Source organism: Erpetoichthys calabaricus, chromosome 13 (assembly GCF_900747795.2).
Source record: "Erpetoichthys calabaricus chromosome 13, fErpCal1.3, whole genome shotgun sequence".
Lineage (NCBI taxonomy): Eukaryota > Metazoa > Chordata > Cladistia > Polypteriformes > Polypteridae > Erpetoichthys > Erpetoichthys calabaricus.
The window spans coordinates 134,936,679-134,955,560 of record NC_041406.2 but is presented as its reverse complement, the minus strand read 5'-3'; the positions used below and the strand labels follow the sequence as shown (position 1 = coordinate 134,955,560).

The window sequence follows — 18,882 nt, the reverse complement described above, 5'->3', positions numbered from 1 at the left end:
CATGCTTTTGTAGGTCTCTTTCATGCTTATTGCAGAGCCAATGGGTATTGAAGGGTGGACACTGCTGTTGTGTAACAAGATAGCTTTCAGGCTTAAAAGTAACGAATCAATAAAAAGACACCATTGTTGTGGCTCATGCTCACAGCATTAAGCCATAAACAGCCCATCAGTGTCAGAGCAGAAACAGAAGGTTGTCATCCTGTGCAAATAAATTTGGCAAATTCTCTTGGTAGGTCCAAAAGACATTAATTTTCACATGTGGCAACAGTAGTTTTGCTTTTCACAAACTTAAGTCTCTAACCAATTCATTTTGAGCGTGTTATCTGATGAGGCCTACCAGACAAATGGTTCAAAAACTGGATCACTGTAGTTTTCACCGTGTATTGTGGCATCTTCATCTGTCTCATCCAGGCTCTATGTCTCTGGTGGCTTCAGTAATGGCAGACATTCATCATGCGGCACTGGTCTGAAGGGATGTTGGAGTGTTCAATAGATTTCTTATTTTTACTAACAAATATGAGGAGCTCATGGTTTATCTTGAAGTTTTCAATCCAAGAGATTTTACAATTTTTAAATATTTTCAACTTTACAAGAGATCATACCCTTTCTTAGAAAGTGCTGTCATGCTGTATCTTTGAGGATTCAACCTATACTTGTCACAAGTGTAACAAAATGCATGAAGGCTTTTGCAGAATTGGCAAGACATTTCTACTTTAACAAATGAAAGTCTACACAATAAATACTAAGTACACACACTGCCCATAGAATATGTGTATCTGCATATGCACAAACTGATACCAACGTAATCAAAATGGATCTGTTTTTACTAGCCACTGTTATAGCTTATACTGCCAGCATCCATATTAACTAAGCACTCCCAGGCATGCCTCAGCTTTAGCATATCCACTGCATATTGTGCAACCTGCACCGAGTTCATGCTGTAACAGCTTTTTATTTGTATTGTCTTTTGTGTATATTCTTTATACAAGATGAAATCATTCTTGTATGCAGACCCCAAGGTAGCCTCTGAACTTGAAGTAAAGCATCATGTATCTCTTCATGTAACAACCTAAGACAGGACGATCTAATATCCCATAACTATCTATTTTAGATTAGCATGTTATCAGGTATATGTTAAGGATGATTTTGTATATTCATAACTATAAAGTCTTTGTCTGAGCAAAGGATTGTTAGCACAACTGTGATTATAATGCAAAAGTGACTTCTTGAACTCTTGGTTAAATAAATTACTTATGCTTACACAGTATATTGCTGGAGTCTAAACAACCTTTTATGTATGAGTGCTGAAGTAAACCAAGGATCAAGATTTTTCTCTAACAGTTCCTGGGAATGTCTGGATTAAGCAAAAAAGCTTATTTTGTGGGCAACATATTAGTAGACTTAAAATATCGATGATTTTTCTGATCAGTAGGTCAAAATCCAAAACATACACCCAAAACTATTTACAAAACAAAATATTTGTTTTCCAGTGTTACATTCACTGTCTTCCATTATTTTCCAAAATAATTAACTCTGAACAATTAACCTTAGATAAGGTCAGTTTGCTTTGACTTTTTTTGGTCAAATCAATGAATGCTCACAACTTTATATTTTACATACATTTCAAATAACTACCAGTGATAAGGTTATGGATATGAAATTACAAACTACTCTAACAGGAACATCCTAGATTAGTGTAAGAGCTATTCCGATACTTCATTTTTATGTTAAATCTATCTAAGAGGTCCTGCAGCCTGGCAAGTGTTTGCAAAACTTAAATTCTAGATCGCAATACTCTCTTTTTATAATTTGAAATACTTTCTCATAGATCTGTTTACAGTATTTTTTTTCTCATGCTGCAAAGGTATAGTTTCAAATCTAAATCTCTTCTCTGCACCCTCTTCAATGTCATTAATCCCACTTCTTTATTTGGAAAGCACATGACGGAACCTTAAACAGATTTGGTTTTGTTGATCATTTTATCCAGAAAGTCATACAATATTGGTCTAATCTAAAAGAAATGATAACTTACAGCATCCATAAGCCCCTTCACAGTTGGCGATTTTAACATTAGTGCATCAAACACTTCGTCCAATTCCTTACGTACATACAGAAGCACTGCAGAAAAATATTAACATTAAGGTTTATTTTTTTAGACAGTATTTTTCATTTGTTTGGGACATGATTAACAATGGAAAAAAAACAGCATATGTATGATTTACTTTGGAAAAAATGGAATTTCTCTAAAGACGAAATAAATAGTCAAAAATATGAAAACCTTTGTACCTCATAGTAGGATTTTTATCAAATACTGGTCTTTCTTCAAAAATGAATCTAATATATCCATTAACTGTAAAACGTGGACTGAACTTCCTTCACCATATCTTTAATAGCATGATAGACACGGAAAGTTCTGCATACTATTGGATATACACAATTCTTGCACATATACTGTATTAATTATTTGAATTCTTTTTGTATTGTTGAGATAGGCAGCTTGCATGATGACATCATGGATGCCCAGAAATAAGTAAATATTACATGTAAACATTTATCAAGTTTTGAGTTTGAAGAAGTCAATATTTCCTTCTAATTAATAAACTTCAAAAGAATCACAGGACTACAAAAAAAAAATTTCTTTCAGGTGCCAAGGTTTTTTGAATGGATTTAGAGTATTTTGTGGGTGCTGAATTCAAAAATCCCATTACTTTTGCTGAATTGGTTCTAGTTTTTGAGATAATGGACATCCATGAAAATAATGCATTCCCCCAATGCAACTTGTGTGTGATAACAAATGCAATAGCTTTTGGTCTGTCTTTTGACTATTTAACAATGTCTTAGGTAATGAAATATCCCATATAATTATTTTGTATTTCAATTTGTAGGCCTACAATGCTATAAAAGCGACTTTTTGAAGCCAGAATTCAACTGTGAATTTGCAGAGGAAAGAAATCGGCTACAGTATAAGTTTGTCAACCCAGTCTTGGTTTATACCCAAAAAGTTCTGTCTTAAGTATATAAATACATGTAAAAATTATGACTTCATCAAGAAGAACCTGCATCAACAATCCTGATGTTTTCTGCTACATCTGTGGAAAGTACATGGTTGAAAAACAAAGAAGAAATATCACATACTTTGTGCATTGAGTATACCTGTCTTATTTTGGAGTACAGCTTGGAGACCACAATAAGTCTTGGGCTGCACATATGGTTTGCAAAACATGTGTGGAGCACCTACGACAGTGGACAAAAGGTGAAAGAAAAAGTTTAAACTTTGGTGTGCCAATGGTATGGAGAGAACCGAAAAGATACCGAAAAACCACCATGACAATTGTTATTTTTGTGTTGTAAAGATTAAAGGCTTTAATCATTACAAGAAAGCTCGGTGGGATTATCCTGATCTGGAATCAGCAAGACGACCTATTCCACATGGCAATGACGTTCCCATACCAGTGTTTACCAGACTACCAAACCAGCCACTGTCAGACTCTGAAGAGAGGCAGGGATTGGAGCGTATGGCAGGTAGTAGCAGTGGAAGTGAATTTGAGGGAAGCTCTTCGACGCCTCAACCATTAAGCCAAAAAGAACTCAATGACCTGATTCGAGACTTTCATCTGTCCAAGCAAGCATATGAACTTTTAGCGTCTGGACTTAATGAACAAAATCTTATAAAGGTGTAAGTTAAAATTACAGCCTATCAGACAAGAGAAGAAAGGCTTCTCCCATATTTCAACCAAGAGGAAGAACTTGTATACTGCAATGATATCCCAGGAATTGTATTTCAAATGGGACTAACAGAATATCGACCAGAAGACTGTCGGCTTTTTATAGACAGCTCCATTAGAAGCTTGAAATGTGTTCTCTTGCACAATAGTAACCGTTGTGCGTCTCTTCCCATTGCTCACTCAACAAAACTTAAAGAAGAATATGAAAATGTAAAAACCGTATTACAGAAAATCCGTTATCATGAACATCAGTGGTCGATTTGTGTTGATCTGAAGATGGTAAACTTCTTGCTTGGACAGCAATCTGGATACACAAAATACCCATGTGCCTCTGGGATAGCAGGGCAAAGCAAGATCATTGGACAAAAGTGTCATGGCCTAAAAGGGAAGAAATTATTGTTGGCGCTGCGAATATCATCAACAAGCCGCTGGTGGACAAGAACAAAATCATTCTCCCACTGCTTCATATTAAGCTAGGATTGATGAAGCAATTTGTTAGGGCTTTGGACAAAACGGGTAATTGCTTCAAGTACATTTGTAGATCATTCCCTGAACTGAGCATGGAAAAACTAAAAGCTGGAATCTTTGATGGTCCTCAGATTCGTAAACTCATGAACGATTCCAATTTCACCAAATGCATGAATGACACTGAGGCTTCGGCCTGGAAGAGTTTTGTCTCTGTTGTGAAGAACTACTTGGGTAATCACAGAGCAGACAATTATGAAGAATTGGTGCAAGATACGCTTTCTAACTTCAGAAATTTGGGAGTTAATATGAGCATAAAGATGCACTATCTTCATAGCCATTTAAACAGATTTCCACAAAACCTTGGAGACTTCAGCGAGGAACAAGGCGAGAGGTTCCACCAGGATATGAAGGTGATGGAGGAGAGATATCAAGGCAGATGGGACATACACATGATGGCAGACTACTGTTGGAGTCTCCAACGTGATTATCCTGATGACACACATAAAAGGAAATCGCATAAACAGTGTTTTTTGAATCACTGACATTAATAACAATTAATAACTAATTAATATTGCATTAATTAATCAAATCATACATAACTTTTTTCCTGTCACTGTTAGATATTTTTAAATTTCTTTTTTGTATGATGTTAGACTGTTTACTTACTAGTTGTAACTAAAATAAAAATATTCTTGCAATTCTGAATGCTTTTCAAACGTGTTGTGTTAATTAACTATTAAATATCTCAGAAACTAGAGCCAGTCTGGCAAAACCAAAGTCATATTCTTAATCAGCACCATAAACTTAATATAAAACCGTTCAGACAACGTTGGCACCAAAAATCACTGTATACCAGTGATTAGTCTTTAAAACAGTCTATGCACATATCACTTGGCATCTTTTTTCAGCAATGTTTGTGTTTTTTGTTGTATTTTTTTTTGTTTTATCTATACTGCATATGAAATGGGAACAATATGGTGGCATGATGTTGAGCATTGCTGTCTCAACATTCCATGAAAGTTGGCATAAATCTTGGCCTACTATCTGTCTGGAGTTTACATGCTCTTCTCTTGCCTGAATGGATTTTTCCTTATGTACTCTTATTTTCATTCAGGCATCCCAAAAGACCTGTATATGAGATTAACTGGCGACTCGCAATTGGTCCAGTGGCTATGTGAGTGTGCCTTTTGATGGGTAGAATGACCATTCAGGGTTGGATATTATAGGACAAATTAGGCATTGTACCATTTAGCTTGGTTTTTGGGGCACACAAGGCATACTAATGCAGCAGATTAGAAGAAAGCCACTTGCACCCCTGGATGACCAGTAAAATGAATGGTTAAACAGAAGATTTACCAACATTTTGATTGACTCTCTACTTCATCTGATAATAAAGGAAAATAAAGTAGAAGCCATATCAAATTATATAATTATTTACTGTCAAAGGAAAAACTGATAATTGATTGATTACCACCAATCAACCAATTCTTATAACTCACATGTATTATGAGGCCTATACCACTAGCCACCAGCTGCTCAAAATTAACTGTGGATTAAACATGTTTGAATGTGGACTGGTGGATATGTGTATTTATGATAGTACATGATAGGTTGAGCTTAGAGGTGCAAGTCTGCATTATAAAAATAAAACTCACTTATTCAGTTATAATGTTCAATACCTCGTTTTCGAGTTTCCTCTTTAATTTGCTTTGGGGGTTGAGGGCAGAAGTCATCATCAGATGTTCTGAACATTCTTTTCACCAATATGCTGCTAAAAAAAAATATCAGCTGGTTGTTAGGATTTAATTTCATTTAACTAAAATATATATTAGAAGTCAAGGCTGACAATGCATTTTCTGTTAATACTATTAATGTGCTGAAGTTATACATTTATATTATTAATTATTGTATTCTTTTTTTCAAATCCTATCATCTGTTACAAGTTTCAGAAACATTGCATAAGGACTTTTAAGAGCGGAATTAATTTATCATCATTATACACATTTCTAGCTTAATACTGTTATAATGAGAAACTGTACCCTTCTCTTTCCATGTCATCGGTGTTGAAAGCAAAAACCTGCAATTAAATAAAGTAAACAACTCATTAGTTCTTCCAGTATTTCAGAAGAACTTTCTAGAACAACAAATACCTTATGTTAATAACCATTTTAGACCATTCTGTACCTGTCCAGACCTTTGCAGATTACCAAAGTGGACATCAGGGATAAATAAGACAGGCTGAGAGTCTAGGTCACTCATTGTTTTGAAGTAGGTTATGTCTCCTTTTTTGGATAAAGTATTTCCAGCTGTATTTCCATCTTTAACTAAAGGGAGAGAAGATATAATAAAAATTCAACATGTTTTAACACACATTTGCTGAAGGTGTTTGTACAGTGCCACGGAGAGGCAAAAGTAGTTTAATAGTGCACCTTTACACAGAGGTACTTTTAAGATCTGCTTAATGTCAGAATATTCTTGACTCTTATTTTTCTTTAACATAAGTACTAAAGTACTTAAAAAGTACTAAAAAAAATTACATAGGTAGAAGTATTACTACATACACAAAAACTTGCTCAAGTAAAATTAAAAAAGCAGACAGAAAAATTACTAAAGTAAAATTTAGTTACTTTAGAAAAAAATCAATTAGAAAATATTCTCAAATCATGCTGTGCATTGGAAGGTATAAACAAATCTACATAGCAATAAGATAAATATTCAAATAAATAGTGTGCATAGTAAAGGGTGTATTGTACTTTATATGTCAAATTAAAAAAAATGCCTGTAAGTCTATGAAATGCAAAAAAAAAAAATCCTAGAAAATCTAAACAAAGAACACCACAGCCATATTCATATTCAAGTTTTTATTGTACATATATGTCAAAAGAGGCTCATTATCATTTGCAAAGCACATTGTACTCCTTTCCATTGGAATGAGATTTAAAATTATGGAAGCAAACCATTTGTTTTTACTGCTAGAAGTTTACAATGATAATTAAAATCTGAATGTAATAAGGCTGCTATGTTCTTTATTTAGATCTTGTTTTTTTTAATATATTAAAAAAACTGTTTTCATGTACTGTGGATGAACTCAGTAGAAAACCTTACATGCAAAACTGCAACTGTCAATTTTTCTATTAAATAATTAAATGGTAGAATTCCAAACATAAAACAAATATGACAGAAGTATCCCATGTTATTTGGATTTCAACTTATGGAAACGTTTTGAATTGTAAACCAAAATCCATATAAACTGCACAGCAGTGGCAGTTGTTTTAAACTATTTAATATTGTCAACTTCTAGGAATCTGAGCCCTTCATTAACTGCAGTGTCTCATATTCTCTCTCCCCAAAATGAGATTTAAACTGAGAACAAGTCAATATATTATTATTACTATATGTGCACTATACTAATTGCAATTTGAAAACAATAAGGCTGCTATATTATTTAGTTTGTTATTAAAAGTTACTGAACACATCACTTAAGTAAGAAATATATTTCAAAAACTAAAAGATGCAAGAAATTACATGACAAGAAATGCATGGTGAGCAAGTAATCAAAGTTATCTCTAAATATCAGCAGACAATGCAAAATGTAGTTTTCATTAAAAGTATAATTTGAAACAGGAAAGTCTATAGTAAAGAAAAACAGTTTTGCAAATCAAGTGCATTAGCAGACAAAAGGCTTTTGAATCATGTTGACATTAGGCAATTACAATCTGCATAGAACCAGAATAAAGAAGCAAATTTGTAAAACTTAAGTCATGTTTAAAATATTATCTCTAAATAGCAAGGTACATGAACGTCACTGAGAGACTAAAACTGAATAAAAAAAAAACAGCTAACTTTTACAAGTAGGCAAATTTACACTGGGTGTTACAGACTCAAATCAAATGTATGTTTTTATTATAGTAATAATAAGAATAGCAGCTCACAACTCAAAACTTGGAGCGCCAGGACTCGAACCGGCAACCTTTCAGTTATAAAGCAGCAGTTCTTAACTCTACACCATCCAAGAATACATATCAACTTTCTGTTGATTGACATTTGAGCTTGGATTTGTAACTCACTGACAGCAACATGTAAATTGAATGATTTTTTTTATATTATTGAATAAAAGTACATGTGTTTATTTGATATTTGGACTAAAGTCTTCACACATTATACACTTCACATCATTATTAGTATAACATGGAAAAAGTTTCTGCTTTAGGTATGTGTTCAGCATTTCTTGCCTCACATTTCCTTTCATCCTACACTTACCCAGATCTTTGTAGACAAAGAACACACATGAAATGCATGTATTCCAAATAACAATATAATGTATTATTTACCCAATACAGCTCCAGGCACCTCACACGCAGATAAGGAGCCTTGAGTAGGAAGAACTTTTTGCTCAAGTTGAACTCCGTCAAGGGGGGAGGATGGGATAGCAGGCTGCTTGCTGCTTGTGCTGATTGGCACATTTACAAAACAAAAGACGCTAATGGAGAGGTGCAAAGGAATTTAAGGTGCCCTGAGATTATGAGTTTTTTTGTAGGCTTCAGAGATTCTAGTGTTAATAAGCTAAATTACATGAATGTTAGATAAATCTTTATTGTCATTGTCACTTTTACAAAGGAACAACGAAATTGAAGGTACAGTCGACTGTGTGAGGCATAAGAGTTAAAAATCTGAGGATTCTCAGAAAATACAGTCTCTACTGCGCCTTCTTCAGCAGCTCCAGGTCAGGTCATCCTCCAGCTCAATGCCCAGAAACCTGAACACCGGGACCCTCTCCACACAGGCCCCGTCAATGATGAGTGGCTGGATGTCAGTTTTGTTTTTTCTAAAGTCAATAACAAGCTCCTTCGTTTTTGTGGTGTTGAGGAGCAGGTTATTGACTATGCACCACTCTGACAGCCGCTCCACCTCGTCCCTGTATGCCAGCTCACCCTCCTTGCCTGAGATGAGTCCGACCACCGTCGTGTCATCCGCAAACTTTATAATCTTGTTGCTATGGTGAGTGGGGACACAGTCATATGTGTAGAGGGTGTAGTGGAGCGGGCTGAGCACACAACCATGCGGCGTCCCAGTGTTGAGGCTGAGAGCAGTGGATGTGTGGAGACCCAGCCTGACCCTCTGGGATCGACCAGACAGTAAGTCCAGCATCCAACTGCAGGTGAGTGATGGAAGTCCCAGATCTGCCAGTTTGGACACCAGTCGTTGTGTTAAACGCCGAGCTGAAGTCTACAAAGAGCAATCTGGCGTAACTCCCATGCTGCTCCAGGTGGGTCAGGGCAGCATGAAGGGCTGTGGCCACAGCATCCTCCATGGATCTATTTGCTTTGTAAGCAAATTGAAATGGGTCCAGTTAGATTACATGAAAAAAAAAAAAAAAAAAACATTAAGGAAGGTGCTACAGAAGTTTACGGGTGACAATTAAGAACTACTTATTTTTTGTTAATTGTTTTTCAAGTGAAATGTGTGTTTACACAATTACAAGATGTGTGTGTCGTCTGTATACTTAAAATTAAAAAAAATCCCTTGTTAAATGTACAATGAATGGGGACATCTTTTGAAAAATTATGCCACCTGTAGTACTAGCTTATTGTTTTGGACAACTGGGCAAAGCTATGCTCGTAACAAGAAGTGGTTATCAGTTGTGCTATTTTTCAGTGCAATTAAAATTTTTTAATCATTTATATTGTATTTTGAACACCCCACAAGTTTTGAAAAAATCAACTTACTTCCAAGTGTTTTTGTAAATTTAAGAAAGAGTTCTTGTGTGCAGGTAACTTAACAGTATTTGAGGTGCAGTTTACACTGCAAAATTAATCCATTTTGTCTTATGGCCTACAAACTGAATATTTCTTCAAATTGTGAGCAGTGATGTACAGTACCATCTCTTTTTTTTTTTTTGTTTTAAACAACAAACTGTCGATGCTACCACTACACTTGGTATTTCTGCTGCGTCTTCCATTGTGCAGGTTCCCAACGAACAGCAGAAACCTGCAGTCACTGCAGAGAAGAGGCGGGATCAAGGCCATCATAGCTAATACACTGGATCATTATACCGTGATATACAAAGAGAAATCCACTTGCTGATTAAGAAAAACAAAACAAGAAAATTGTTTGCCCATCATTTCATTCACTCACTTATGGAAAGTAACCAATTACATTTACTTTCATTACTTGCTTTACTATGCTTGAGTGGATTTTGCAGGTTGTATTTGTTAATTATTTCTAAGCACAAATAACTTTACTCTTTAGAAAGTATGTTTAACAGAGGTTAACTATTCTTTCATTTATGGCCATTTATGGAGTGGTAGCTCTGAGACTTGGAATCAGTTACCAGTTTAAATCCTGCAAATACCAGAAGTGACTCCACTTCGTTAGGCCCTAGAACAAGGCCCTTAATCTACAACTGCTCCATCCTGGGTATGATGTTAACTTGCACTCAAACCAAACATGTCCTCCAAGTTGCAGGGAAAACTTGGTGGTTGATGGCAGGATTGGCACTCCAGCCACTGTAAAAAACCTCACATTGTTTCACTCCATTTAAACTAGTGTGGTGCTAAGGTGTCACCCGTTGCATGGCTGTGCTCAGAGAATGAGGTGGCTTGTTGTGTGGTTCGTGCAGCAACGTGCTATATGAGTGCATGTTCCTAATCCCCCTCTTTCCTCTTTAATTAGATTGTAAGGGCTAATAAAAAAAGCCCAGGGATATTAAAGTTTTGTTTTTTTTTGAGGGAAACATTGCCATTGCTGAAGTGAGAGGTAATGAACACCACAACCCTGTAAATGGAGTTTTCCAAAAGAAAGGAAAAGCAGGTTAAATTGGGAGCATCCCCAGTAGTGATGCGCAAAACTTTTCTTTTTTTTAGTGATTTGATTCATTCCGTTCATTTCAACAAAAAGATTAAAATCTTTGAATCACTGGTTCATTCACTTCAAAAACAAGCTATATTCAAGTTTAAAATCTAGAATAGTATAATAGCAGTGTGACAACTTTAACCACCAATCAATACAAAGAGCAAGCAACAAAATAAGTAATTCAAACATGCTAACAATAATTATCATCCTTCGCTATTAAATTTTGACAATAAAAAAAACTTCAAGAATAGAAAAAAACAATACATAAAGTACCTCAGAATAGTGCACACATCACAATAAAACAGAAAGAACATAGAAATATGACTAAATTAAATTGATTCAGTTTTTGATAAATCTCCTGCAATTTCCTTCTTTTATATCCCGTCCTTTCTGATGCAGTCTCCCTTACATATATCATCAGTGAACTGAATTGAGATTCAATGTACTGCAAGTCTTTTGTCTGCAGTTCATTCAATTCAGAATACAAACTAATTCTTTCGGTGAACTAGTTCAGTGTACTGTACTGCAAATCTCTCTTATCAGCAGATCACTCCTCCATTCAGTGCAGGCAGTCATCGACTTATGACCACGTTTGGTTCTAGCAGACTGGTCGCAAGTAGATCTGGATGTAAGACAGACTGGTATATGTATACAAACCTGGCCATATGTATAGCACTGCATAGTAAGTCCCTTAAGTCGTATTCTTTGTTTTATATCCTTTTTAGCATCAGCATTCTTAGCATATTGTGTAGATTTTCTTTTTTGTGTAATTTTTTAAATTATTTTGTTTCATTATTACTGTTGCTCACATGGGTGCTAAGCTAAAAACTGTCATTTGCCCGTTAGAAGTGATAGCAGCTGTAATATGAATGATCGTAAGATGCATAGGTCGTAAGTAGACGACTACCTGTACACAAACTGATTTTATTTGGTGAACTAGTTCTGCACTGCAAATCACTTGTCTGTAGCACATGAACACACTTGCAATGGCTCTCCAGATCAGTTGGAGCCATTCTGGTTCAATCAATCAGTCAATGTATGTACTGAGACGGTCATAGTCACTCAGTCACTGATCAATGGGGGTGCTTGGTTTCATCTACCAAGTCAGTCACTGGCTAGTTGTCATCATAACGGTTTTGCTGAAACAGTTTACTGATAGGCTATTTCCCAAAGACAGCAGCCATTTAACACTAGAATCCCTGAAACCTAGGAAAAAACTTGTAATCCTGGGCCACCTTAAATTCCTTCACACCTCTATTAGCGTGTTTTGTTTTGTAAATGTGTTGATCAGCACAAGCAGCCGGCTATCCCACTAGTGAATTCTTTAACTCACTGACAACCACATGTAAATCGAACTCTTTTTTTTTTTTTTACTTTGGTTATATTCTTCAATAAAAGCGCACGTGTTTGATATTTGGACTAAAGTCTTCACACATTATACACTTCACGTCATTATTAGTATAACATTGAAAAAGTTTTTGCTTTAGGTATGTGTTCAGCATTTCTTGCATTTCTCGTATTTCCTTTTATCCTACATTTACCCAGATCTTTGTTGACACGGAACACACATGAAATGCATGTATTCCAAATAACAATATATTGTATTATTTACCCTATACAACTCCAGATCTCACACACAGATAAGGAGCCTTGTCTTGAGCTGGGAGAACATTTTGCCGGAGTTGAGCTCTGTCAAGGTGGCGGATGGGACAGCAGGCTGCTTGCTGCTTGTGCTGATTGACACATTTACAAAACAAAAGACTCTGATGGAGAGGTGCAAAGCGATTTCAGGTGGGCCGATATTACAAGTTTTTTTCGCAGGCTTCAGGAATTCTAGTATTAATATTGTTGTACCAGTGCATTTGTTCAGATACCAAGAAAAGTGCAAAAGAACTCAGTTCTGTGATGGTTTTTCTTTTAGGTTTTTTTTTTCTTCTTATATTTCAATGTTTAATTGTACATGTTTTGTATTACTGGATTTCCAAATGCTGAGACCCTTTTTGCATTTTATATTACAGGTATTTTTGTTTAAAACTTTGTCTCTTTAACACTAGAATTACCAGAGTCTATGAAAAAACTTGTAGATTCGTCCCACCTTATATCGCTTCACACTTCTCCATCAGTGTCTTTTGTCCTGCAAATGTGTCGATAAGCAGCAAACAGCAAGCATTCTGCTATCACATCCCCCACCGGCGCACAGTTTTCTCAGCTCAAATCTGTTTACCTGCGTGTCAGTAGCTTGGAGTTGTATAGAGTGAGAAGTCAAGCAAAATGACACCTTTTGTAAATACTATATCGTTATTTGGAACACATGCATTTCATGTGTGTTCTGTGTCTACAACGATTTATGTAAACACGTTAAAACAGAAACGTTTTTCATGTTTTAGTAATAATTGACAAAATGTAGACATGAAATGTATAATGTGTGAAGCCTGAATTCCAAATATCAAAGAAACACTTTCACAAAAGGTACAAATATAACAGATCAAATGCGTTTTTATTCAAACATATAACTGCAGAAAAACAACCTGCGTTTACCTGCGACATTGACACACAATTGGAATGAGAGATTTGGTGGCACAACGGTATGAGCTGCTGACTTGTAATCAAAGCTTCGCGGGTTTGATCCCGGGCGAGTCCGTTTTGAGAACTGAGCTGCTCGTATTCTTACTATTTTAGAATAAAAACATACATTTGATTCCAGTAAGTAACAGCCGGTGTAATTTATGATACTTGTAAAGGTTAGCTTTGTTTTTTTCTATTCTGTTATTCCCTCAGCTGCGTTCACGTTCCCAACTCCCCGCGCCCCCCCATGCATTTGACACTGCTGTTTTCACATAGACACGCTATAACACAGGTACACTCAAATCATGCCGACGATTCTACATTGGATCAAGAATGCACTTTTGCCATCGCTGCACTTTGTATATGTACATGGGAAGCTCTGCACTCGTGACATTACGCTGTAGATCTGGCTCTTACATACAAAGGACAGTGCATGTGCCCAAAACATTAACATTTATATGTTACTTACATAAAAGCCAGATCCGATGTAGAACCGTCGTCATGTAAGTAAATAACTCAAGGTAAATAACATTCGATTTACCTATTTACCTTTATTTATTTACTTACTTCCTACTGCGTAAAGTCTCCAGTGCAGAGCTTCCCATGTACATATACAAAGTACAGCGATGGCAAAAGTACATTCTTGATCCGATGTAGAACCCTCGTCATGTAAGTAAATAACTCAAGGTAAATAGGTAAATAACATTAGCTCTGGCTTTTATGTAAGTAACATATAAATGGTAATGTTTTTGGGCACATGCACCGTCATTCGTTTGTAAGAGCCAGATCTACAGCATAAAGTCATAAGTGAACTGCAGAGCTTCCTCTGTTTGATCATCAAAGGCATGCTCACAAATTACATGGTAATGTCACGAAAAATACCTGCGAGACACTTTAGTAAGCGAGCAATGGTACGAGAATATAGTTAAACTTTTTTTGGGCACATACACCACGCTAGTGTTTAGAGCTATAGCGTGTTTTTATGTGATCCACATAAATAACATTTGAGCTATAGCACGTCTTTATGTGATCCAAATAAATAACATGCGAGCTATAGCGTGTTTTTATGTGATCCAAATAAATAACATTTGAGCTATAGCGAGCTATAGCGCGTCTTTATGTGAAAACAGCAGTGTCAGATGGGGATTGGGTAGGGTGGAATTGTGAACGCGACTGAGAATGAAACTGAATAAAAAAAAAACAAAACAAAGCTAACCTTTACAAGTATCATACATTTACACCGGCTGTTACAGACTGACTGAGCGCATTTGTTCTGTTATATTTGTACCTTTTGTGAAAGTGTTTCTTTGATATTTGGACTTTAGGCTTCACACATTATAAACTTCATGTCTACATTTTGTCAATTATTACTAAAACATGAAAAACGTTTCTGTTTTAACGATGTGTTTACATAAATCATTATAGACACGGAACACACATGAAATGCATGTGTTCCAAATAACGATATAGTATTTATAAAAGGTGTCATTTTGCTTGACTTCTCACTCTATACAACTCCAAGCAACTGACACGCAGGTAAACAGATTTGAGCTGAGAAAACTGTGCGGCAGTGGGGGATGTGATAGTATGCTGTTTGCTGCTTATCAACACATTTACAGGACAAAAGACGCTGATGGAGAAGTGTGAAGCGATTTAAGGTGGGACCGATCTATGAGTTTTTTTCGTAGGCTCTGGTAATTCTAGTGTTAAACTGAAAAGAGTCCTGTGATGGCAGCCGTGAGGGTATCCAAGTGCTGAGACTCTTTTTGCATTTTACATTACGGGGACAGAAATGACCTAAATGGAGAGAAGGACAAATGATTGTGTGGCCCATGTCTTACATCTAAAATATAAATAAATGAATCACAAAACAGAGTGGTGCCTGAGTCAGACTTAACATATATAATTAACAATGTTACTCTGTTACATTTTCAAAGCAGGTTGTTACAAAGTACATTTGATTGCTTATGTTTGAAATGGGGCCGCACGGTGGCGCAGTGGGTAGCGCTGCAGCCTCGCAGTTGGGAGACCTGGGGACCCGGGTTCACTTCCCGGGTCCTCCCTGCGTGGAGTTTGCATGTTCTCCCCGTGTCTGCGTGGGTTTCCTCCGGGCACTCCGGTTTCCTCCCACAGTCCAAAGACATGCTGGTTAGGTGGATTGGCGATTCTAAATTGGCCCTAGTGTATGCTTGGTGTGTGGGTGTGTTTGTGTGTGTACTGCGGTGGGTTGGCACCCTGCCCGGGATAGGTTCCTGCCTTGTGCCCTGTGTTGGCTAGGATTGGCTCCAGCAGACCCCCGTGACCCTGTGTTCGGATTTAGCGGGTTGGAAAATGAATGGATGAATGGATGTTTGAAATGTGGAGTGGTGGCTCTAAGGCTAGGGATCTGCACCGGCAATCGGAAGGTTGCTGGTTCAAATCCCGTAAATGCCAGAGGTGGCTCTACTCTGTTGGGCCTTTGAGCAAAGCCCTTAAGATGTAATTGCTTCATCCTAGGTATGACGTTAATCTACATCCAGTCCCACAAGCAGGTCCTCCAACTTAAAGGGAAAACTTGTGGGTTGGTGGCAGGATTGGCATCGCAGCCACTGTGTGTGTGTGTATATATATATATAAAAAAAACAGCATCACCCACTGTACTCAGGTCCTAATCCAGGCAAAGTTCTATCAACGCATGCTCCCAACCTCTCTGTTTAAAACACAAATTTGCAGAGTACAATTACTATACGTCATCAGCCACAATAATAGAGCATGTTTTAGTTTTTTAGTATATGATGCAATGTCTGTGCAGTTCTCTCCGTCAATGGGTACACCTCCGGATATCAGTTTATCGGTTTATTGGCAACAATTGAGAGAGTTCTGTTTCAGGCTGCCATAGGTTTATGTTGTCTGCGCAATGGAGGATGAGCTAAAGCTCTTAGTATAGTTACAATAGCAGCTGCACTCTTTATAAAAGAGATTGGACATTCCTGGTCAAACCTAGCAGAGCTAATCAGTCTCATAAAACAAAGATAGCTTTATTATGCGTGTGAATTTTTCTTCCTAAAAACCATGGGAGTTTTATGTATACATTAACTCCTCCTCAAATGTACAAAAACTAGCAGGGTGTTTAATATAATGTAGCATAAATAAATGAAATCATAGCTATTGGTATTTGAAAGATACTGCATTAACATTCTCATAGCCAAACATAGGCAGATTTATAAGTACAGATGCAAAAGGTGTATCTGCCATTCTGGGCATACACTGATTTTTAGAAATCTTGGGCAAGTGACTACTCACATTGCATGATAAGTCACTAGTCCTTTATGTGGTCAAACTGTACAAGTACGTTTTGTCCGATTGATGTGCCATGATGTGGGTACTCGGACTAGGCATGTACAGTACATGGTCCTGACAGACAGCTTTAACCATTCAAAACAACACAGTGGCCACAGGCGTCTCAAAATGTCAACAAAGAAAAGAGCTGCTTTCCTGACTCTTGCCATGATGTGCTCTGAAAGTACAAAGAAAAGAAAAAGGTATAACTGGACATGCGGATGGTTGAAGCACAGACAATACGATTTGTCTATTTTACAGAGAGAATATGGAGTATGTAGTCTATTGAATTTATCATTGGATGTGTTTATTTTGGGTTCTTCCAGTAAAAAATGCTAAGATGTTTTTGTCATTGATGATTTAATTTTGTGTTTGGTGTTATATGATATTTAGATTTTTTAAATGAAAAATGTGAAAATGAGCATGATAATGGCAATAATCAATGTGCAACATACTACACTCGATTCACAATTCACATAAGAAAATCGGGTTGTAAGACTACTTAGGTTTTCTGACATGAGAGAAATTCTTCTGAACGTATGACAATCCAGTCATAATCCGGTCATAATATGATACTAGGCAACATAAGCCCACTGCAAATGGAACGATGACTGATAAACTAAAATTATAGATGATAAAGAAAACAAATGCAAATAGGGATTAAAACGTTATTAAAATGGAAAGTTGTTCAATGCACTTGCAGTAATAGAGTTGAAAACTGCTTATATTCTTCTGTAACTCACCAACATTTATCAAGTTCAGGGATTCTAGCAATGAAGAGCCATGAACACGCAAAAAATAACTTTTGATTAAGTAGACAACAGTTTAAACACAAGGAAGATGCACAGTATACATGATAAGAGTTTAAGATCGGTAAGAAACAAGTATGAAATATTGATATTTTTAGTTCATTTTTGAAATTACATCTCATTTATTATGAAAGAATAGTTAGTATAGTGAAAAAAAAAGAAAAGAATAAAAAAAAAAGAAAAACCTCCCTTAAAATACATAAATTCATTAATTATATTTTAACACAGAAAACAAGTCAAGTCAAGTCAAATAGAGGAGCATGCACTGGTACAGTGCACTGCCACACCCACTACATGTCACTACAATCCCGGTTGGCATCCCCCCAGGCAGACACGCGGTCCAGTCCCACCTTCCGGAAATGACCCTCTATCTGCTGCAACCAGATGTTACGTAAGCGACCCATTGGCTTGGTCCAGCCACTCGGGTCCCCAACAATAAGGATCTCACGAGCCGGATCACCCTCAGGGAAATGCACCACATGGCCGTAATGCCGTAGCTGACGCTCCCTCACAATGCAGGTAATGTGCCTCATTCGGGACTCCATGAGCAACTGCTCATTCAACACAAAGTCAAACCAATGGTACCCAAGGATTTTCCGGAGAGACACAATACCAAAGGAGTCCAGTCTTCATCTCAGGTCACTGGATAGCGTCCATGTTTTGCAACTATATAGCAAGACAGAAAGGACCAGGACTCTAAAGACTTGGACCTTCGTCCTTTTGCAGAGATATCGGGAGCGCCACATACCCCTTTCCAGCGACCTCATGACTCCCCATGCTCTACTGACTTCATAGGAAGACTCACCAGAGACATGAATGTCTCTGCCAAGGTAAGTAAACCTCTTCACAAGGTCGACACTCTCTCTGCAAACAGACACACTGCTGATCCCTGTGCCTAAGAGGTCATTAAAGGCCTGGATCTTGGTTTTTATCCAGGACACTCACAATCCCAGATACTCAGACTCCTCGCTCAGTCTCTCAAGTGCCCCGATCATAACCTCCATTGACTCCACGAAGATCACAGCATCGTCAGCAAAGTCAAGATCCGTGAATCTTTCTTCAACATATGCCCCACACCCACTGGACCCCACGACCTTGTCCAACACCCAGTACATACAAGCATTGAACAGAGTAGGAGCAAGAAC

The 18,882-nt window shown here is 37.0% G+C and overlaps 2 protein-coding genes across 2 annotated transcripts in view; one reads left to right on the top strand and one right to left on the bottom strand.

The window, feature by feature from the left end:
* Positions 1-18,882, bottom strand: part of grhl2b (grainyhead-like transcription factor 2b) — a 338,201-nt gene that overhangs the window by 96,090 nt on the left and 223,229 nt on the right. Inside the window, 4 exon segments of the mRNA XM_028817651.2 lie at positions 2,033-2,118; positions 5,873-5,964; positions 6,233-6,270; positions 6,378-6,517. Of these exon segments, the coding sequence (XP_028673484.2) occupies positions 2,033-2,118; positions 5,873-5,964; positions 6,233-6,270; positions 6,378-6,517 (356 nt within the window).
* Positions 1-18,882, top strand: part of LOC127529991 (uncharacterized) — a 205,018-nt gene that overhangs the window by 69,016 nt on the left and 117,120 nt on the right. The window lies entirely within an intron of this gene.